The sequence below is a fragment of the Anomalospiza imberbis genome, chromosome Z (assembly GCF_031753505.1).
Source record: "Anomalospiza imberbis isolate Cuckoo-Finch-1a 21T00152 chromosome Z, ASM3175350v1, whole genome shotgun sequence".
In the NCBI taxonomy this organism is placed as follows: domain Eukaryota; kingdom Metazoa; phylum Chordata; class Aves; order Passeriformes; family Viduidae; genus Anomalospiza; species Anomalospiza imberbis.
Window position 1 is genome coordinate 71928945 of NC_089721.1, and position 23450 is coordinate 71952394.

The window sequence follows — 23450 nt, forward strand, 5'->3', positions numbered from 1 at the left end:
ATATATTCCTTATCTTTAGCCAAAAATTGAAGGTCATCCACCTGTGCTTTTTCTGATGCATTTTCATTCTGTTTAAACACATTTATTTACTTATTTATTTATTAGCTTTCTAGGGAAAAAAAAAACCAAACAGCAAGTTAACCTAATTTAGGAGATCTTTACAGTTTAGGCTTGTTTTTATAAACTCTATGAATATGAGGAAGAATGCTTTGATTTGGGTTTTTTTTGTGGTAAATATTTTACCAAAAATATCCTGCTCTTAAAGAAGATGTGTCTTTCTGTATGTGAATTACTGTAATGCTTCAAATTTTATCATGTCACTGAGTAGCTCACTGTTAAGATAATTTATTAAATTTCAGTTTCTCATGAGCCAGACTATTTACCAAATAAAACCAGTATCCTTTCATTCTTTTCAATGGAGCTTTGCCATTTAGTATTTCTTAAAATATTTGTCGCTTGAGCGACTTGGTGCAAATAGAAAAAAAGAGTATGTAAGCTGAGTTTCATGGTACTAGGAAATTCATAATAAAAAGTTTGACCATCTGAAAGCTTAAGGTTAAACAATAACAAGGTACTACACAATTCTGCAAGCAAGATCATACATTTTGTGTGATCTTACTCATGTGGTACTGATTCGTGTAATTAAATCTTTCAGGATCAATGTACACTAAAGAAAAGATACCTAAAATGCATTTTAAAAATCTATAAAGAACCATCAAGCAACTACAAGAATAGCTTAGCTTAAACCCCAACTTAAAGATAATTATTCCATATTATCTTTTTGTCCACATTATGCCATATCAGCTTCCAAAAGTAAAGATATTTGAACACATTGTCAGCTCGATAAAAGTTTTATTTTGAAGTACAACGGTGTAGGGATGTATTTGGAGTTTTCTTTAAAAATATTGAAATCTGGGGCTCAGATGTGAAGTTACTCAGACTGGGAGTTGATCTTTATCCAGTGTATAGCTGTGGCCCTTCCCAGAAGCCAATTAAGCAACAGATATAGCTAGATGATTTTTTTGCTCCTAAATTGTATCCTCAATTGACTTTTTTATGGGGAAGAAAAATATTTGCAATATTAGTAAAAAATAACTGGATTTTTGTTAGACCAATTCTCCTAGTGAAGGCCATGATAGCTTCCAGTGAAGGTTCTTGAGCATAAATGCTCTACCTGTGATGGGCCAACCATTTTATCACAATAGAAGACTGATTTTAAAACATGACTTAAGGTTGAGATGAGCAGCCTGAGCGTGATCCAGAAGGCAAAACAAGAACAAAATCAAAATATAAGGAAGGAATGCTCTGGTCAGCAGGAGAGAGCTTCAGGAAGCCTGCATGGCAAAAGGCAGTCCTGGACCAGAAACAAGGGCTCAGGTGGCAGGAACCAGGAATTTGGGCTGTGAAAAGAACAAACAGGCAGGAGACAGGAACAAGACACTGATGTGAACTCACAGGCAAAGCACAAGGTGTGTTGGCAAAAAAAAAAAATGCAGTAAAATTGAGCTTATTGGTCCCTTCAGAAGAAGTCAGGTTTATACCAAGTAGCTTGCTGAAGGACTCAAATGGCTTTATGTAAGAGTTAATTTTTTTATTATGACGGCTGCATAATTTAAATACCCATTTCATGGGGTGGGGGGTGATCTTTCAGGAAAGTATGTGTGACTACATTTAACAGGTAAAACCCAAAATAGGGGCTAGGCATTTTTAATTACACTGCATTTACAAGTATTAGTTTTTATTTATGTTTTTGTTAAATTTTTATTAAATATTTAGATTATTAAATAAGTGTATATATATATATATTTATATTTATATTTATATTTATATTTATATAAAAAATCCAATCAATGGAAGAGAAAAGCACAGAAATCTGCCTCTTGATGGTTTTCCAAGTCACTGTGTCACATAGCCAAGTTCTATTACTTTCCTAATTTCTGACAATGTAGTTTTGTTCCAGTTTTGCAGTTTTGCACCACAACAGTGCTTCAAACAGAAATATTCTTAATAACGTTGTGATTATGGATTGATATTAGGAGATAGGAAATTTAAATTCAACCATCTGCAGCATAAAAAGAAACCTTAGCATAGCCTTTACTTCCTAATCAATTCTCTCAGCCCTTCAAGCTATTTCTTTCAAGAAACAATCTGTTTTCAGAAAATTTCAGTTTCCCTGTTCCTGCATCACCTTGAATTTCAGAATCCCTCTTCAGTAGAGAAATCATGAGAGGTTGGGCATTTGCGTTTTTTGAGTCTGGGGGTTTTGGGGTGGTTTTGTTTGGGTTTTTCATTTTGTTTGGTTTGGTTTGGGGTTAGTTTTGTTCTTCTCTGCTTTCTTTTGTTTGTTGGGTATTGCAGTTCCTCTTGATTTCCTTTCATTTTCTTTATTGTTGCTTGTTTGTTTGTTGTTTTTTTCATCTAACTGGACACTATCTAGAGATCCAGACTTTCCCTCTGCCTTCTGATGAGTCCTTTTCACTCAGTGTTTATCAGTTCTACCACCTCCCTCTGTGAGGAACTCAGATTTCTCTGGCAGCATCCAGGTCTCTGTATTTTATTTTTTGCAAAGCAAAAGGATTTTCCTTGAAGCTAAGACCTAACCTTACGTAAAAAGTCATGAGCATCCTGCGGTGATTTTACTGTGCATTATTAATTTACAGCAAAAGAAAACCTTTATCCTTGTTATGTAGGTAGGTTATGTGGTCGATGAAGAATTAGAATCTGATAACAGAAAGAGAGTTTTCTGTATGAGTCTTTATTGCCTGTAGGAGCAACTACTCAAGAAACTCTGATATTTTAAAATTGGTAGTGAAATTTACTTCTTGTCATGATCATATAACAAAGTTCACATTTTTCAGAAGCAATGAACACAATAGCTGGTGTAAAGTGTGGTATCAGAACTGGCACATCTGGGAATTTGAACTTAATCTCACCACAATTCATAGGAACCACCCTTAATTAAATACTCTTCACCTGCATGTTCAGTCACATAAAATAATATCAGGAAAATATAAAATTCTGTAGAAATTATTATTTAACCCATGTTCAATAATGTTTTTTATTCTTTAACATGTTTTACTTGATTTTATTTTCAACTAAACACATCAGACACGATGCAATGACCAATCTTTCCTCACTCATTCAGCAAATATGACATATTTGTTTGAACGGATGGGACTTGAGGTTCTGAAATTATTGGGAAAAATCATTGTAGAAGCCAAGTAACAAAGATAATAAGTAACAGCTTCCATCTCTCTGCTCTGATCATTGCTGATTGCTCCATCGGGATGGAATATGGGGATTGCTTTAAAAGGAGGAGGTACTCCAAGCTCAATTTATTTTTCTCCATCACCACACAGACAATATGGAATATTCTGGAAAGCTGTGCATTTTCTCCTATATATTTCAACAGGAATGGCAAAGTAGGGAATAAAAAAAAATCTTGAGAAGATATTTTCTTTACACAGAAAAGCTTTTAAGAGGATAAATTACCACCTGCATAGTTGGAGATAGTGAGAGATAGCTCATATGTTCACTTAATGTTTTTTAGTTCACAGTGACCTTGATTTTTTCTCCCCCACAAATGTGTTAGCCTGTATTAAAATGATGAATAACCTGATAAAAATGTAAGGTTAATGGGCTTTGCTTAAAAAGGCAAATAGGGAGCTGAGGAATCTTGTTAAATTTTATAAATACATATAAAGAATTTAATTTAGAACTGAGCAGGTCTGCTCTTTGGTCATTACCCTTGGCAGGTTTTATTTCTTGAACTCTAAGTTGTTACTCTTCTTGTTCATCTTTAATAGAGAAAATTCATCTAACTCTAAAGTTTTATTATGCCAGTATGTAATATCTTTATAAGCGAGAAATAGAAAAACATGAGGGGTTAAAAAGAAGCCCAGGGATCCATTGTCATCATTAATTTTAGCATAAAAAATCTGAAAACTTTCTGGTTCAAACAATTTAAATCAGCCTTCATATTTCACTGAAGACCTGTCTCTGCCTTTCTGTTCACAGCAATGGGAAGATTCTCCTATTCACTGTATAAAACACTTATTTTTTGAATACAGATTCCCGGAAAATGAAAAAAAAATCAAATTGAAAGTACAGAAGTCACATACTCAAACTAATAAATATCAAGCAACTTTGTTGACAGAACTGAATTCAGCTTCTCCTGAGCAAAGCCATGTTGCACAAGATTTAGACATTTTGGTAACATTTTCTTTAGTTTCTGGATGTCAGCAAAAAAAAAATGCATTTTGGGTACAGAAGCAGATTCAATACAACTGCAAGGAGCATTACTTCAATTCCCAGTGATTTCCCATATTACGTGCCAAGTCATCTACCATATTTATCACATCCTCTACCCTTTTAAAAATATTTAACTGTGCAGTCTTTTTGGACAATGACATATATAACATTTCTATACAACATTTCTAATCCACTCAGAATAAATATAAATGTGGAGACTGAGAAATTTAATTATGATGCATCAATATAATCCCTCTGCCGATTTAATGTTGACTGAAAAATTCTGTGTCGCATTTGAGGAAAGGAATCTGATATTACACCTAAGTTTGCTACACTGAAAAACACAGGGGAGTTTTATTCCTGCAGAGTTTGGCAAAGTGTACTGAAAAAGAGGAAGTCAAGTGAGATTACCTGCCTTTTCTGTCCTTTGTATTTAATGAAATTTGCTGGCTTCTAGATTGAGTTATTAGTTTCAATTTTCCCACTAACCCATTCACAGAAAGGGAATTTTTTAGATGGTTAAACAGTCTTGTCAATTACATGTTTAATTAATTAAGACGAACTGAGATACATCCTTAACTGGCATCTGTTGATAAAGAAGTAGGTATATTCCTTGAAGTTGTAAGAATCCCTGCTGATTACTCCATTAGAACTACTACAATTTGGATTTTTTTGGGGGTGTTTTTTGAGGCCAAACTTTTGGCCCTGATATCATCTGGAAGTTACAGTGGAAATCATTGAGCAAAACTTGGAATTTATTGTAATACAGGACATAATAAAACTTCTCTCACTTCTTTATCTTTTTTTCAGTTCTTTTAAGCATGTGCTTATTGCTTTTACCGTTTCTCTGCTAATCCTGGCATTCTCTTGTGTGCTTCCTGCAGATGTGAATGAATGTGAAGCTGAACCCTGCAGGAACGGTGGAATCTGTACAGATCTTGTTGCCAACTATTCCTGTGAATGTCCAGGTGAATTTATGGGAAGGAACTGCCAACAGAGTAAGTACAGCATGGTTTTGAAACTTTATTTTTTAATAATACAAAATATATGATTTTATTTTTATAGGGAAAAAAAATCAAACCAAATCAAACCAAAAAAACAAGCAACCAATAAAAAAACCTACACAAAAAAACAAAACAAACAAACAAAAAACCCCACAGTGCTTTAATGTACTGTGGAAATACTTCTTTACACATAAATAAACCTCAAAATAGCCATCTTATTCCCTGAGGGAATTTCAGAGACCAAATCTGATATGATGGAACCATTTGCAAAATGTGTAATAAATATCTTATGTTAAACCAGAAGTAAAATAGTGTAATGTAGAAAAATACAAAAAAATATTCAGGCTGGGATTTCATCTCATCAAATATCCTGTCTCCAGCAATGTTATTAGCAGAAATCAACAAGTGTAGGAACAGGGCAAAAATATCTGTTATTTGCTCTGACATGTCTCTAGCCTCTGAAATTTGGACCACTGCTTTGTGTGGAAGTCGTTAATAGAATTAGCAGTCATTAGTGGATCTGTCCTGGGAACAACCTCACATGATTTTTTCAATGACATTGACTATGGATGTACCATGAAGGTCTGATTCCTAAAATTCTTCATGTATGATAGATTAGGTAATCCTGAAGACCAAAAATAACAAAAATAGAATAAACTGCTTTGGCACAAAATGCAATATACCTTAATATTTAGATATTAGAGGTTGTTGGGGTTTTTTTAAACACTGTAAAGATGAGAGCCTGTCTCTTTTTATCAAACAAAAGATGCTAAAATGATGGTATTGTGGATAAAGCAAATATAGTTCCAATGCATATTACCATAAAAAGAAACAGGAAAGTATTTGACAATTGGCTTTAGCAGTGCTGGGTTTTACATTCAAAATGCCTGAAATACTGGGCTAATCCACATTGAAGAAAGGGAGCTTGTAGTGCAAGGAAAATCTTTTCCATGTGGCAAAAAAAAGAGAAAAGCTGTTACAAGCTGAATCATAAATAAATGAAACCATAACAAATGAAAAATACTATTCTTTTTCCTGCATTCACATTGTGGATGTATCGGGGAGAAGAGAGAGGAAAACAGGATGGACCAATAACAACAAATGTTTATTTGAAGTGCCTTCAGTGAATTCCCAGATTTATACACAGCAGAAAAAAAAATTTGAGGCACTCAACATAAAATGTATGTAGTTCTAGAGAGGAATAAAAGATGAAGATTTGCTTTGAGAAAGTCATAGGTCTCTATGGCTACCTGAAAGAATTTATAAAGAAAAGCAAACCTATCTATTAAAGTATTTTTCAGAATTTGCTGGTGAAGCAATTCTTGCATTTCCTTATTAGGAGCAATTGAACTGCCATTTGGAATTCTACCAGGAATCTCATCCATCTCTTCAGAGTTTATCCCTTCTGTATTTTGGTTGCATCATGAGCACTGCTCAGATAATAGATCACATAAACCCAATCTCCTGTTTTGCTGGAAATGGGGTAGTCAGAGCTGTTACTTAAGTGATCATTGCATTTCCTGAACCATCATCTGTTATTTTATATTCTTTTTTTTTTTTAAATAGATGTATATGTAGCCATATACAAAAATAACTTTTTGTGTGAAGTTGCATATCTCATATATTAAACTGAATTTATTTTTATGTATGTGTATATAAAAGCACAAACACACGTTTCTGGTTTTGAGAGCATATAAGAGAAAGTATATATATGTACAAAAAAAAATTGGAATTTTCCAGTTTATTGAAATAGTGAAAGAACTCTGCTGTTCTATTGCAAAATACGTTATCCACACTCTGTCTTTCTGGGTCTTATTTTGAAGGATTCATACTGATGTAAATATAAATATATATAGGTATAGTTTATCATCTCTGTAACTTGCACATTTTTTATAGCTGGGCTTGAAAATACTTTTTTTTCCCATTAGAAGTTTGGTTATGTCATCACACTTAATTACGTAATTACAAGTAGTTATTACACATTCTAATTACACCATCAAAGTTTTACACATATTTACAGTAATCATATAATTAAATACTGTTATGCTAATTACGTAAATTACTGACTGCTGTCTCAGAATTACCTCACAACGCTCAAAGATTCCTGAGTCACATCACAGAATATGTAAAATATCCTAGATGTAGAATGAAAAAAACTGCAAAAGTGCATTATACAAGCTGCTTTTCCAGGATGTATTTTTAATAATTTATCTAGTTTGTTATAACCCAAATATCACTGCTTTCCAACAAGGATTTGTCATGTTACTCATCAGCCGCCTGTACTTTGTGTCAGACTGTTTTTCCTACTATGTTTTCCCTCTTTTTTAATTCCACCATTTGATTTCACCACAATTAATTCCTCTTGGTTAACTTCCTAAATAATTCCCTCCCATTTTATCTCATGTGCAGCACTTTTCAGGTGTGAGACAACTGCTGTGCTACACCCAAATCCTGGGAGCTTTGTCTGACACCCACCCCAAATCCTTCTGAGTAGTCCCAAAATTCTCTGAAAGAACGAGTGCAGCTAGTCTCAGCTGGCCTGAGAAGGAAAGGGTTGAAACTGAGCACAAAAATTAAATAAAATGAGATTTAAATCATATTTGGACTGCCTTGACCATCCTCTGAGTCTATTTCTGGCATGGATGAGATTCAGAGTTGTTTATATTCAGGTTCTTTCTTTCTTTCTTTCTTTCCCTCTTCTCTTCTCTTCTCTTCTCTTCTCTTCTCTTCTCTTCTCTTCTCTTCTCTTCTCTTCTCTTCTCTTCTCTTCTCTTCTCTTCTCTTCTCTTCTCTTCTCTTCTCTTCTCTTCTCTTCTCTTCTCTTCTTTCTTTTCCTTTTTTCTCTCTCCCTCTCTCTCTCTTATTAGCAATTCAGGCATAAATGGCATTTAAACCAGCTGCTTCTCATTTCGGGAAAGCACAGGATGAGGCAAAAGCAGGGTAAAGTGGAGTGTGAGAGCACTGACGGCCTCAAAACATATTCAGCCATTCTGGAATGAGCTTATCAGCCTGTTAAGAGACACTTCAAGAAACATCTGGTATTCACAGAATCTGCCTGCAGATGTTTAGCAAACACAGAATGGGAAGAAAGCACCTTTCCCCATCTTCTGAATGTAAAATTTAAGCTGTATTAATTCCATATTACTTCCCAGATTTCTAAGGCCTTGGAATTTCTTTGAAGCAGCTGCATCTCCTTCTGCTCTCCCACTCTCTGAACCAATTTCTTGCTCCTCTGATGAATTCAAACTATCAATTATGGTCATGTCCATTACAGCTTTCCTTAGTCTTGGAGAGTCCATAAATAAAGTACTGCTTCCAAGACAGTTTCTCCTGTGGTTGGAGGGTTATATGGATTTTTTTTTTTTTTAACTTTCTAGATCACAGCATTCTTTCATCAGTGCCAGGCTGTTTGCATTATTCAGTGCAAATCTATATTGTTAAAATCTCCCATGATCAGTGTGGGTGGAGAATTGCAGTAATATGTGAGCAGTTCCACAGATGACTTTTTGATCACTTTCCCTTCCATTTTAATGTTTTTAATCAAGCAGATGGTACCAGACAGTGGACAGCTTACAATTCCACCACTGTGCGTCTTGGAGCTGTGTTTTGCTAAATGCCAAGAGTTGCTGCCATTAAAGCATATGGCAAATTTTCTCATGCTTTTTTCTTTAAATATCTAGATCAAAATAGTCACTATAAATATTTTTTTTACATATACCATGGCTGCTTCACCTCCTTTTCTCCTGTGGATTCAACATGCCCATATGTAGGAGAGCTGCATTCAAAGCAAGTGCAACAATTTATTTGTCTAGCATGTCAGAAATCCTGCTGGGCAGTGTACCTCCACCTTGTTTTCCTTGATGTCCTCTGCTTTTATGGTTTAGTACATTGTTGTGTTTCTATTGCTCTTGGTTGCCTCCTGCCTTCCTCTCTGTGGAAATCAAAGTGGTATTTCCTTTCCATTCACATGAAAATTCCTGTTCTTTCAATGTCTTTTTAGCTTAAAAATTATCTGAAGATCTGACAGATCTAGGCATAAAGAGATGGTCAAGACTTCTACTTACATGCAGCCTTATACTCCCAGACTAGATGGTTTCATCCAAAGCACACTAATGCATTATGATTTTAGAATTTTCCTTCTCTCAAAATAATCTCCACGGCAAGACCCTGCAGCTCACATGATTTGTAGTGTGGGATAAATAACTTGTTTTACAGTATCTTTTGTAATAGACTGTTATTCCTTTTCATGCCATCTGTATTTCACTTGTGCATCCTCAAGGCAGAGTTGTTGGGTCTTTTTGGCTGCAGGTGCTTGTCCTTAGAACTCCTCTGCTTGATGCTCACACTCTTGGGTGAGTTTTGGATATCTTTGTCTTACAGATCAAGCTCTGACCACCCCTGGCCCAGCAGGGTCCAGGGCTGATAAAGCCTCCATGCTTAGGTTCAGAAAAACCCTACTCAAAACAGACATGAGGGCATAAAAAGTGCACAGACGAAATAAAACAATTCACGAAACATTAAAAAGCTATGTTTTCTGGGGGAAGGCTTATTGCTGAGTAAATTTTTGCCTTCTAGGAAATCTGTGTTTTCAAAATATGGCTAGGAATCAGAATTTTATTATTTTCTGAAATCAATAAACGTGGTTAGGGGCTTTCTTGGCGAACTCAGCTCATGGAATTGACCTGTTAAAATTAAGTTGCTAGGAACTGAATGGTAAAGGAGACCCCATTGCATATATGCCTTGTTCCCAGATTACCTGCTGGGGAACTTTGGTTTCAAGGCCTGAGATTTTTTGTTCACCTTCAGTAATGTCTTGGTTTGAAAAGACAGATATCTGCTAAGGAAGGCAGGAGCCTCCCCTGAAATGGAAAATGTAAAGCTCCTCTCTCCAAATTATAATTCTGAAATTAGTGTGCTCTCAGGCAAAGATATGGGAGCAGGAATAACAGTTCTTTATTAGGGAAGAAGATTTAAAAAATTTAAAATAAATAATGTAGTAATACAAACCAACACTGCCAGAGTCAGAACAGCCCTGGCAGCCTGTGGGTCAGGGTGGTGGCAGCAGCCCCATCCCATGGTGGCTCAGCCCTCCTGCAGTGCCAGCTGTGCTTCTGCTGGAGCAGGGATCCTGGACAAGGCTGGAGTTTCCCTCTGAAGCTCCAGGGCTGGTGGGGATGGGCCTGGGCTTCCTCTGGGAATGCAGTGGGGAAGAAAGCTGCTCCTCTGGGAATGCAGTGGGGGAGAAAGCTGCTCCTCTGGGAATGCAGTGGGCAAAGGCTGCTGTGGTGTTCCCAAGGTCAGATTGTATCCAGGTAGGAATGCTTGGCTCCTCCCCTGGGCAGAGCCTCTCTCCATGGGATGATGGAATTTTCTCAGCCGTGCAGGGACACTCACTGGCCATGGACAGGAGATAATTAATAATTAATAGCCCATGAACAGAAGAGATCTCCTGGAGGGAGGATGGGTTGTGGAAGAGATAAAGAAAAAACTGCCCAATGAACAGCAGAGAACTGCCCCACCTCTGACAGATGGCAAGTAGAATACACACACTCATTTCCAACCTAAGACAAGTAAATACGTTGAGCTTGCAGTGAGCCACTGTGAAACCCTTCACCTGTCAGGAATCAGCACAGATTCTAGCTCCCTAAATTACTGATTATCATAAAAATCTCTGTCAATGACATTTAGGAGGGCATACTCTTCCCTACAGCTCAAAAAATCAGTTTGATTAATTCTGTGATTAATGAATTATGATGTTTGAGTTTAAGCTTATTCTTGATTGTTTTGAATGTGTGCCTGTTTCATGATATCAAATCATGAGTGTTAAACATCAAATCAGAAATCTCTGGAATACAAAGCTGGACAAATATACTAATGAAAGAGTGGCAAAGGAGGGAAAAGAAGGTAATTAATAAAGCAGATCAGTTCTTTGATCCAATGAACTTCAGAGCCACACAGGTATTGGGCTGGTACAAAGAAATGGCAGGGGAAAGAGACTGGGCACGAAATCAAAGCTTAACACCAGTTAAAATATGTTAATCAGGCCATGGTCTAATCAAGCAAGATGAAACTCTTCTTTAGTTAATTGTTAAGGTTAAGAGAAGAGTTTATTTAAATTTTAATATTTTTCTTGCTTTTTTTCAATTCAGATATCATAAAATTTAAAAGTCAGAGTTGTCAGTTTATTGTCAGCAGAGGATAAACTGCAGAAAAATTCTGTAAATATCAATATTCTTGTTAGTCATTATTTAGATGACAAGTTCAGGACTTCCATGGAAAAATTAAGGAAGTTTTATAGATATGCATATATGTATGTGCATGTGTAGATGTATGTATATAAAATTATTAATCATGGAGATTTAAATTTTTTATGTCCTCAGGGTAGTTAATTTGTCATTCATATGATATCATTGTGGATTTATGGGATTATGGGATTATGTGGGATTAATCTCATGCAAAAGAAATAATGAAAAATAAAAATTGTGCCTAAAAGAATTTTATCAATTTAATATCAAGTTAATAGCATTAGTGCGAGCTCCCTGGATTACAGAAATATCTCAGAGCAGAAACATAGATTCTTTCAAAATTCAGGTGGGAGAATTTTTACATGTCAAATGTGACTTTAGGCCATGTAATTCAACTCAACCTCAGTAATTTGTCCTTTACTGAACATGCCAGAAGAAAAGAAGCAAAAATTATTTCAAAAGTTGAATTGTTCCTTGAAAGAGAGGCTAACATCAGTGATAAGAATTCTGCTTTATGCACATCTTTAACTATTTCAGCTAATCTTGAATGGAATGCAAGTTCTATATTTGCATTGGACAAAACCCCTCTTGAGCCTCTTGGTGAAAATGATGATTTTTGCTGAATCTGCACCACTCTGTGAATCTTGTCTGGCAGGCATTTCTGCTTTCATTTGGTATGAAAGTGCAAAGAGGCAGAAAATGTTATAGAAACGACAGAACACGCTGTTAACATTGAAATGTTCTCCCAGGCATTTCAATGACCTAGTGAGAAATATTAATCAAACTCCAACATTTCTAAAACCTTCAAACAAAGCTCCACCCTGGCCCTTCCACCAGGGACTTTCTCTGTCCAGGCATCCCGTGCAGGGCACAGAGGTGTTTGCAGAACTGGGCTCAGCAGATCAGAATTGCAGTTCTCCCTTTCAGCACAAAAATGAACTGAGACTGATCTCGCCGTGTTTGATGTTGAGACTAAGTCCTCAGCCCTGTGCCTTTGGGTACATTTTCATCTTGCTCCACTGGCACTGTGCAGAAACATCTCCCTTTGAAAACTAATTTCTCAGTACCTTGTTTTGATTAGGCAGGGGAGGATTCCATCTTTACCTGGCAGAAACTCAATGTAAAATACTCAGGCAAGCCCTGAAGGCCTAATAGGAACAATTTTAATGTGTAATTGTTTCCTTACTCCATGAGTCATCAAGTGCAATAGTAGCTTCTGTGAGGTGTCAAAACCCACAATTATTAACTCAACCCTGCATTCAACCCTATATTGTTGACTTTAGATTTAACCACCTTGTTGTGGCAACTCTCTTGCCATGTTTTCTTTCTTTAACCTATGGATCTGCTTTTCTAAAGGGCTTGTGTCATTCTTGACTCAGTCACCCTCAGTAAAAAGGGGATGGAGTCAGGGATTCCTTCTACCTGTTTTCCTACTGAGGGAGCACTGTGAATTTAGCTTTTCACAGAATCCTAGGCACTCACAAAGAGTAGAGGAGAAAAAAAAAGTCCTCATCTTAGAAACATGATCCACTGTTCCTTTGTTGGAAGAACTTTTATGTGCGTTTTTATGTGTGGCAAAGTCTATGACAATGAATATTTCAGTATTTCTAAGCTTTAAAAGAAAAATTACAGCACTCCATTATTCTCAAAGTAGCCCCTATAGCTCTTAAGTTCCTGGTCTGGTCAATAATGCACATTCTTTTTTTATGTCCTCACAGAAATGAAAAATAATTTGCAGGTAAGAAATTGGTACTATAAAAGAAATAAAAGCTGGACTGTAGACTGTAGAAGGAAGCTCAAAACAAATCATGGCTTCTTATGACCAAAAAAAGCCTCCTAAAAGTATGGAATGAAAAACCACTAATAATTATAAACGTATGAAAAGGGGTATATATTAAATACAAACATATAAGGGTATATTAAATATAAAAAATTTACAGCTGCAGTCGGTTTAAAAAAGTTCCCAATAGCCAAGTCACAGGAACATTTTGATATACCTTATTTCAAGGCTTATTATATAAGATATTGGGTATTTACTTCCAAATGGATTGATTGTGGAGGATGGCTTGCCATAGGAATTAGCCTGGTCTTGTTTGCTTCTACCCTTTGGTGGACAGAGGAATCATCAATTTGAGTAAAATCATCTCCAGGGCTGTACAAACTCCTCAAAATGAAAGCGTCTCAAGCTCTGAAGTAGTTAACAAGCGAGGCACAGAGTAGACTTACAAGTGAGCATGGCATAAAACTTGCAAAACTTGGAGTTTTGAAAGCTGACTCATATTTTGGAGTTTCATTTAGTCTTGGAGCTTGAACCAAGCTGTGAAACGTGAAAATCCATATGAACTACAGGGGAAAAAAGAAAAAAATAAAAAACAGAACGCAGTTACATGAGCCCCAGATGAACTAAAGTCTCCACATTCAGCACAGCTCTCCCACCTGCAGCTCTCAGGAGGAGAAGGAAATGAGAAATGTGGAGTGCTCAGCTTCCCACTGAGGGAAGGTTTGCAGCTCCTGCTGCTCCGGACAGACGGACAGTCTGGCACGGCCGCAGTGCCGGGCACTGGTGTAGCCACGTGTCAGGGACCTGGCAGGGGAGGCTGGGGGCTGGCAGCTGCTCTGGTCCCCAGCTGCCACCACTTCCACTTGTTCATTCCATCAAATCATCCCAGGGCTTGCAAGGCGATGAGCTGACGTGAAAGATTTGGTGGCAGCACAAAAGGGAGAGAGAACAAATTTTGTTTTCTTTTGGCCATGCTGATGGTAAAGAGGGGCTCAGAAAGGGTGCAAGTGAGTTTTTGAAATGAAGTAGAGTGAAAACTTTAAATATTTACAAGAGTGCCTTCCAAGAAGAGCAGACAGAATTAACTCTTATTTCAATTTTCCTTATTATTAACGACTGCTTTCCTGCATTAATGCTGAATGTAATTTGGCCATCTATCTTAGTTTGGTACAGATAGAAATTTTCTTTAAGAAAATATCACGTAATACTTTTACCTTTTAAAACACAATAAAATCCATGGCTGATTCAGCAAAGTCTGATAGACCTCACCCAAAAACATGATTTCCCTGCATTGGGAAATCTGTATATTTGATATTAACATTGCACGCCTTCACTGAAGATCAAGTTTCAGTGCGTCGTTTGCAATATTATATTTATTGTCATTCTAATAGTATCAATTCCCATTTATGCTCCTGTTGCTGAAATCTAATTTTGTAATTACACTCTTCCTGTTTTTCATGAAATTCAATTTTACCCATCTGTGATATGAGCTTTCATTGTAGAGGTAGCACAAAAAGCAACAGTGTTGTAATTCATTACATCAAAGTTAGCAAAAAACAAATGACGCTGGGGAATTCACGATTTCGAAAGCAAATTTAAATCATGGCCACTCTCAGCAGAAAAGGATTCTTTTTCTTTAGTAATTCTGAAAAATTTCCTTGTTCTTCTGGATAGGATCTTCCATACAGGAAACTGAACATTAATTTTATTGTTATTAATGATACCTCTTATCTTCTTTTTCTTACCTCCTGGTCTCTCCAGAATATCTTTCACAATGTCTTTTTCCCTTCCATTAGGTGTGAATTTGAGTGAGTGTTTGGTTTCACTCACTTTTAGATATAGGAAGATTTTGTTTGGTGATAAAAAATGTCAGGTGGAAAATCCTCAATTAAACTTCTTTCCCAAAAAGCACAATGGAATCAGTTCAGCCTCATCTCTGCTGAAGGTGTGGTGGGTTTTCCGCTGAGTATTCTGCAGGTGAAATGGGGCATGGGTCCTTTAAAAGGTGTGTTTAATCTTAGACACAAAGATATATCTGCTGGAAGTAAAATGGGATTTAATAATGAAGTTCAACATGTCTGCCCTCTTTATAGATGTTACATTTCTCTAGAATTGATTTTACATTGTTTTAAATATTGAAACACTATTTTTATGTTGTTTTTTTGTTGCTATTTAGTGATGGAAAGTGCTAATTTCAGAGACTTTCCTCACTTTAAAAACAAAAGTGGGGTAGGTAGAAAACTTAATTTTTAGGCCATCTAGTCCAGTGACTACAGCTTTAAAGTACAAGAGAAACAGGCCCAGTGATTCACCAAGATTACTGGGTAGGGAATTTGCTAAATTAGTGGGAAAGAAAGGATGGCAAAAGAGTAATTTTTGTGAACAGCAAAAAACTCTACCTGCCCAATGTGCCCATGTCTAAGAAATGTAATGCAAAGGAGTGTTTCCTTTTGGGAAAGCTGAGAGGTCACCATCCTCCTCTGTGGCTGGAGAAGGGGAAAGCAGATTCCAGTCTCTGATGTAACTGGAATTTTTTTGCACTTTGGAGCACCTTCAGAAGGCAAGAATTCCCTGTACCCCAGGAGCTGGGGCATGGATAAATTATTCCAGATCTGATCAGACAGGGAAGGAATTTCCTTCCCTTGCAAGCAGACCCTAGTCTTGTTCACTCAAACTTTACAACTCCTGAAAGGGACATAAAACTGCAGCTCCAGCTGCCCCATTTCCCTGCAGCTCATTGTTATTCACAGTTTTGGATGCAAAACAGGGATGGTGAAGAGACATGGCAACCAAGTGCTCACATCCCTCCCTTGATGCTGAGTTTTGCTGAGATTAGGTCTTCTCAAAAAGGCATCTTGGGAAACAAATTTCCCTGCTCTGTCAATTCCTCCTGCAACTGAATTAGCAAAACAGCCCCCAGTGTTGTAAGGCTTTGGTCCCTGTAAACCCCAAAGGGATTGGAAGTCACAAGGAATTTTACAAAGTGAGACTTAGACAAGAAAAACGTTAGGAACTTTCTGGGGTCTTATGAGAATTTTGCACTGGCAGTGAGGACATGGAGTGAATAAAATATTGGGAATTTAAGCTGGGGGGTTTTTTGGGGTTTTTTTTGTTGTTTTTTTTTTGTTTGTTTGTTTTTTTTGTTTTTTTAAACTTAAAGTTTTTTTATAAATCATTATGGATAACTAATAGCTTAGTTTAGTGATATTCTTATTTCATAGAATCAAAATAACCAAATGGGTCGGACCTGGTAATTGCACTGCAATTTTGCCTTGTGCAACTCTTTATGGAATTTCCTAATACAGATATTGTTACCACAATAAGGCCTCTTGGCTCACATTCAGACATCAGAATTTAATGAATCAAGGGAAATTGGTGTATTTACACCTATTTATGTATTGCTGACAGGTAACTTCACATTTGCCTTTTCTTGTAGCATTTATGAATTGTTGTTTTCACATAGATGGTAGTGAAAGCTACAAAATCATTCTATGCCTCTTCAAACACCTTCAAAAAGCTTTTTTTGAGATTAGGAGAGAAGATTTTCTCCACAATAAATTAAAATGTTTATATATATTTTACTCTTAAAACAAAAATGCCAAATTATTTGGATTTTGGTGACTACATGATGTTACCTAAACTCTTGAAATGTAAGCACCACAGTTATCTGCTGGCTTCATTGATCACGTTTATTTTTATTTCAGAAAAAGAGATTATTATTACTTAGCTTTTCAGCTTAGAAATACAACCCTCTTCTAGGTAATCCCCTAGCAATTTTTTTTTTCCTGTGTAATATTAAATCATTGGATAATTAGATTTCCTACAGAACACCAAGTAAAAAGCCTATAAACAGCATTAAAAAGATATGCTTCTAAAAAAGTAGCTTTTTAATGTTTAGTTTCTGTTCTAATGGATGCATTCATTATGTATGCAGAGTGTTTTCTTGGAGAGTTTATTTTTAAATATGCTACTTATATGAATTTTTTTTAAAAAAAGGGATTCTTAGCTAAATTTCACTACCATGTTAATGCTAAATTCTTAAGAATGCAAAAATCCTTCACATTAGGGCAGGTATTTCATCAGTGGATGTGTCTCTGGCTGTGGTAATGACAATCATTTAGCAGGAATATTAAAAGTACACCCCTGGTGATTCTCTTTAGCATCATCCTTGGACCTGCAGTGCCAGAATTCATCCAGTTCCTTTTTGAACCCTTGGGTGCTGCATCTTCTGGAAGACTCCAGAAGATCACAACCCACCGTGACAAGAATGATTTTTTTTTTTTTTTTTTTTAAACAGGCTAAGCTGATTTCTTGTGAATTTCAGTGAGTGCTCCCTCACTTCAGTAATGTCAAGGGGACAAGCAGCACTGTATTCATCTTGCCAGTGTTCATGTGAAGTTGTATCCCTCCTCATTCTCCATCATGAACAACCCTGTGCTCTTTGCAGCTGTAAAGGCCGTTTCCAAGTTCAGTACAGTGCAGGCACATTTTAGGGATTTTTGTCTCTTCCCTTTGAGTACATTGAGGTTCATCCATCTGTCACCCTTTTGACCACTCACTCAGTTTTCCACGTTCTTCTGGAGCTGCTCATCATCTGAGTGGCATTTGAGCCACAGAGTTTCAAACTGGGCAATTTCCCCATTCACAATTTCCTCATGTCACTGATGAGTAAAACTGACTTCAGCAATGACCCTAGGGGAATGCCACTGGTAACATTTTGTCCTGAAAAGACATTTTTGTTCTGTAATTAGACTTCTGGCTATAGCAGGGCCAATTCACCACTCCCTGGAAAGATCCTTTCATGTGGAACCTCATCAAGTGCCTTCTGAAAATCCAAGTGTGCTGTTTCCACTGTGTTTCCTTTATCCCTGTGCATATCATCTCTATTAAAGGACTGCAACAAGTGAAGCAGAACTGCAATTTACAGGGGGAATATTAGCTCTTTTTCACACCTTTTCTTAGGTTTCTTGTGATCTTATAGAACTATCTATCAGTAAACCTCTGTAGTTCCCGAAACTTTTTTTTGGCCCAATTCTTAAAAACTCTGTGCCATGAAATAACTTCACCACTAGAAGAAGTGGTGTAAAAAAAAAAGCCTGAAAGAAACTTAAAATCCTTCCTGCTTACTATTTTTTTTTTAAATCTCAGACTATACAAGAGTTGCCTAACTTTATTTTCAGTCTGAGTCCTCAGCATGGAGTCTGTAGAGCACATAAAGGCCCAAAGTCAATCTTAATCTTAATCTTTCATTATTATAAAAACATGATGGAAGGTTTGATAATGGAAGCACACGACAGTCACTTGTCAGTAATGGCACACTTGAGAAGTAGAAAGTAACATTCAATTTCTTTTTATTTGATTAGTCCTGATGGCCACTGCTTATACACATGGACTGTGCTGGCCATGGTGATAATAGAATATAATGCAATGCTTTTGGAGATGTTGCATCAGCATAAAAAGGGTTTAATCCCTTTGGACATATCAGTAAATAGGTGGCAATTCTTCCCATTTCTGTCAGAAAAGCTGTCTTCTGCTGCGTGGAACATAGCTAATCACCTCATTTTCATGTCACTTCCTGCAGACCTGAAGCTCAATACAGCATCCTTTGAAAAGTTTTGCTTGTCTGAAAGTGTCTGTGTGCTCATTAGCTGCTGCTGAAGCAAACTGGTGAAGATGTTGCCTTTGATGAGCATTATTTTATGTGAAGGCATAAAACAAGATTAATCATACCCTGCACCTCAGTACTGCAGCACCACACCATCTACTAACATCCTTGGGAGTCATACTTCAGGAATTAGAGTAATAATAATTAAAATGTTAATAGGTCAAGGAAATCCATTTTGTTTTGTTTTAAATCAGTGGGGCAAAGTTATGGAGATAAATGTCTTCTGTTATTCAGATTTCAGAGGTGAACAGCTTTATAGAATAACCACATCCAGGAACGTGAAAATGTGCTGTTCCATGGTGTAGTTAGGAGTCACCTTGAAGTTACAAAGCCTGTGACTTCTTTTTTATCTAGGAAAAAAAAAAATCTCACACTATCACTGGCACTGCATGTTCTCCAAGTCTACTGAAGTGCAAAAAAAAAAAAAAAAAGTGTTTGTAAATTATATTTTGCTATTTAATTTGCACTGTGATTGACTAGAAAGAGGAACACATGATCTGCTTGCTGCCTTGTCCCAGTGGAAATGCTGATTAAATTCCTTGAATGGGAATGAAAACATTGATTGGGTTGTGCCCATAGGACGAGTCCTCAGAACAATTAACACGAGTCGTTACAACAGAGCTGCTCAATATCTCTCAGATCAGAACATTGAATTGTGGAAAAAAAAAAAAACAAAAAACACTTGAGCTATCAGGACTGAGCAAACAGTTTGATCAGCTGCAGAATGATTGAAATACCCAGTGGCTAAAATGTGCAGAGCTGAGCTGTGTTGTGGTCACAAGGATTCTTCAAACATCAGCCCATAAAATGAGACACTGAATACTCAATCCCAAAGCAGCACCAAAATGCTGAAACTAGAGGTTTTTAGTTTTTTAGTAATGGTCTGATTATCTAAATCAGATTTATAGCTCACATGACTGTCATATTACACCATCTCCTTTGGAGAATGGTAATTTTAAATTCATTTTAGAGATCTGTGGAGTTTTAAAATTTTAAAAGTTAGTGTTCCATGCACAGGTCTTGCACAACCTGGAATTAATTCCAAGTGAAAACCTGCCTCTGTGTGGGAGGGCTTAGGCTTTGCTTGTATTTAAAAATGATGTTTTGAGAGGAGGCATAAGAAGCAATAGCTGCTCATGAAGGGGGAAACAAAACATGTCATGAACTTGAGAAAGATGAGATGGCACTGAGAATGTGCCTGGCAAAAAAATAAAAATTAAAAAAAAAAAAAAAAACTTTAGAAAGGAGGGAAATGCATTTCAAAAAAGGAGTATTTAGGAATATACCTTCTGTGTCTGCATAACCTCCAGCTGCACCGGTACTCTGCAATGAGTGCTGCTGGACCACTGCAGCCCAGCCACGTAACAATTAATGGGATAATGAGCTGGGATAGATAACTGTCCTTCAGACAATGTGTGTGCTCTGTGCAAGCAGGACTGAAGTCAAGCTGAACATACAAAGCCAAACCAGTGCTTCAAATAACTTCAGGTTTTAGCTCTTCTTCAGTCTGTCGTGGTGTGAGCTCACACATATGGTCTGCACACACTTGCAAAAGCAGCAGCTTCTGGTAAAATGAAAATTCTCCTTGATCCTCTACCTTCCCCTGGAAATGAATATGTAATTCCTAAAATTAGAACTTCTACTTCTTTAAAATATGCTGATTATCCATACAGCTACCAGGAAAAAATTGATTTGGTATAGGAAAGGAAACACAATATTTGTTTGTCAGCTATCATTCTAAAAGGCTGGGACTGGTTTGAACCAAAATATTTTCATATCTAAATTTGTTTTTAAAAATTAGAACTGCAAGCACATTATGAAACTGTACACTCTCTCTCTCTCTCTCTCTCTACACATATGTATGTATATATGCATGTACGTAAATATATAGTGTTCTGCCTATGACTGGCTCCTAGGGGACATAAAGTGCTAATGAACAAATTATGTGTTGTTATTTCATGTAAAACTATATAGTACTAGATGAAGTCAAGTACTTCAGGGACAAATCTTCACCTATTTTAAATAAGAGAAATAAAGATGTGTTTCCAAAATCAAGAAAAACAATGTCAGATTATTCCTTCTTGGGAAGGAATCTTCTGGGCTGGTTTGTTGCCAGGAATTTCCTCTCTGTCAGCATTGATTTGAAAATAACTGGAGCTGCAGCAATTTGGAACCAGAACGTCTCAGGCAAGATGAGATTGGCAGGGCCAGCTACTCCAGCCACTCTCCTTGAGCAGGGACAGCTCGAGCCAGCTGCCCAGGCCTGTGTCCACTCAGGATTTGAGTGTCTCCAAAGACAGATTTCCACAGCCTCTTGTAAACAAAACCCAAAAAACCAAACCAAAACAAAAACAACAACAATAACAAAAAACACACCCAACAACATCAACAAAACCCCAAGACTGAAAATACCACACAAAAACCAAACCAACCAAACAAATAAACCAACCACCAAACAAAACTCAAATCACACACACCTAAAATGTAAAACCAACCCCATTTTCTTGTGTTCAAATGGCATTTCCCATTTTAAAACCTGATGTTAGAAATTCACATTTTAAACCTTGGTGTTCACGCCCTCCCACAAGACATTTTTTCACATGGATAAGATCCCCCTGAGCCTTCCCTTCTTCAGGCTGGACACTTCCAGTTCTCAGTGTCTCCTTGCAAGTCAGATACTCCATCCCTGCCAATTCCAAAGTCACATCCACCTTTTTGTGATCATTTTTGTCAACAGGAAAACCGAAGTCTGGGATGTTGTTAGTTTTTTTATTATTATTATTATTATTATTATTATTATTATTATTATTATGTTCATCTCCTCCTTCCTTCTTCATTCCTTCTTCAAATACCTCTTTTGGCAAAGTCCAGGTGTGTTTACTAGCCACCTCTAGCTCTGCAGAAAAATGGGTCAACATATATTTTTAAAGCAATGGTTTTTTTTCAGTGTTTTTAAAATTCATTGCATTAATTTCACTTAATTTTATCCACCTAAACCTAGGCACTAAGTTGAGATAATGCTCTATGTTTGTTCTTGGTCCGTAGATACAGAAGAAACTAATTACATCTATCTTGAATGCTTTCTTAACAGTTGATGAAATTATAAAAATTGTGTTTTAGGCTTGCCTGTTTCCTGCCACAAATGACAAACAAAGCCTGAGCAACTACCCTGGGGTAGATATGGAAATTTCAGATGTCTGAAGCTGAGACACATTAATTGCATTCCTATGTTTGCTTCGTTTGTTTAGATATTTCTCTAAACAATTCAGAATAATGCCCTTTTTATGGTTAAATAGATGTTGATAAGGAAAAATAAGGGGATATAAAGAAAAATAAGGGGATATTCAGAAAATCTGGATGTAGATATCTATGCTTAAAATACACCACAAGAGTCACAAATAAAACATCTCATTTTACTGCACTGCTATACTAATAAAAGAATTCTTCCACTGCATATATATGTAAAACCAGAACTTTCTGAAATTACATTCTGAATTTTTTTTCCCACCCTTATAAAAGTGCAGGACCCTTAAATTAATTCTGTCTTTTTAACAGGGCTTCGAGCCCTGATCCATAAAGCTGCTTTACATGAATATAAGGTTATATCTATACCAAACGGCTTCTGGGAGCAAGATCTAAATGAAGATATCTGAATTTCCAGTTATTAAGATGTTGGATGGGTTATAGAAGAAGATGGAAACAGCTTAGAGACCATAAGGGCTGTTTCTGTGTAGGCAGATTTAAATTGCTATCGTTTGCATGCAGTTTGTGTCCAGTACAGTGAATATTGCTCATATTTAGCATATCACTTCAGCAGGATATTGTAGAATATTCCCATCCTTTTACTCCTTTCTCAAGAACATGTACCCCATTGTAATGCAGAATTCATGAGTGCCAAAATGTAGTTTTTAAACTATTCCAATGAATCCCTCTTATAACAATTTCAATGAACACATCTTGTAACAAGCAGCGCTGTCAGTTCTAGGAGCAGTTGCTGTTCTTCTGGAGGGGGGAATAAAAACAATGCCAAAACCACAAAAGGCAGGAAGAACATCTCCAGGCAGCAAAATAAGAATTGCTTCTTGAAAAGCACACAGTCCTCTCCTGGCAAATGAACATGCTCATTGTCAAGCCAGCTGGCAGGAATTCTAATTACCCTGGTGCTCGGATCCCACTGATTTCTGTTGTAGGCCTGCTAGGAAAATGCAGATTGTCTTTCAGTGTGACTCTGTCTTGTCATTGCAGTTTCACTTGCAAGAGAACCTTTGGGTTTGGGCTTTTGGCATTTTTTTTTTCAAAGTTGCTGTTTGGAGCAGGTGGATTTAAGGTGCATTTGTTAACCACATACATGCATATGTCATGAGCAGCCTTCAGATTGGCAATAGTTGCAGTTGGTTTTCAAAATTATTAACTTTTTTAGTAGAAATATTGCACTGTGGCCCAAAAAAAAGAGAGATCTTTTGGAGTGAATTTAAGGATAATAGAAGATACACTGCAATCTAATT

The 23450-nt window shown here is 36.7% G+C and overlaps 1 protein-coding gene across 1 annotated transcript in view; it reads left to right on the top strand.

Moving 5' to 3' along the window:
• The window catches only part of EDIL3 (EGF like repeats and discoidin domains 3), a 234431-nt gene that overhangs the window by 128891 nt on the left and 82090 nt on the right, over positions 1–23450 (top strand). Inside the window, exon 5 of the mRNA XM_068176120.1 lies at positions 5136–5249. Within this exon, the coding sequence (XP_068032221.1) occupies positions 5136–5249 (114 nt within the window). The remainder of the gene's footprint in view (positions 1–5135; positions 5250–23450) is intronic.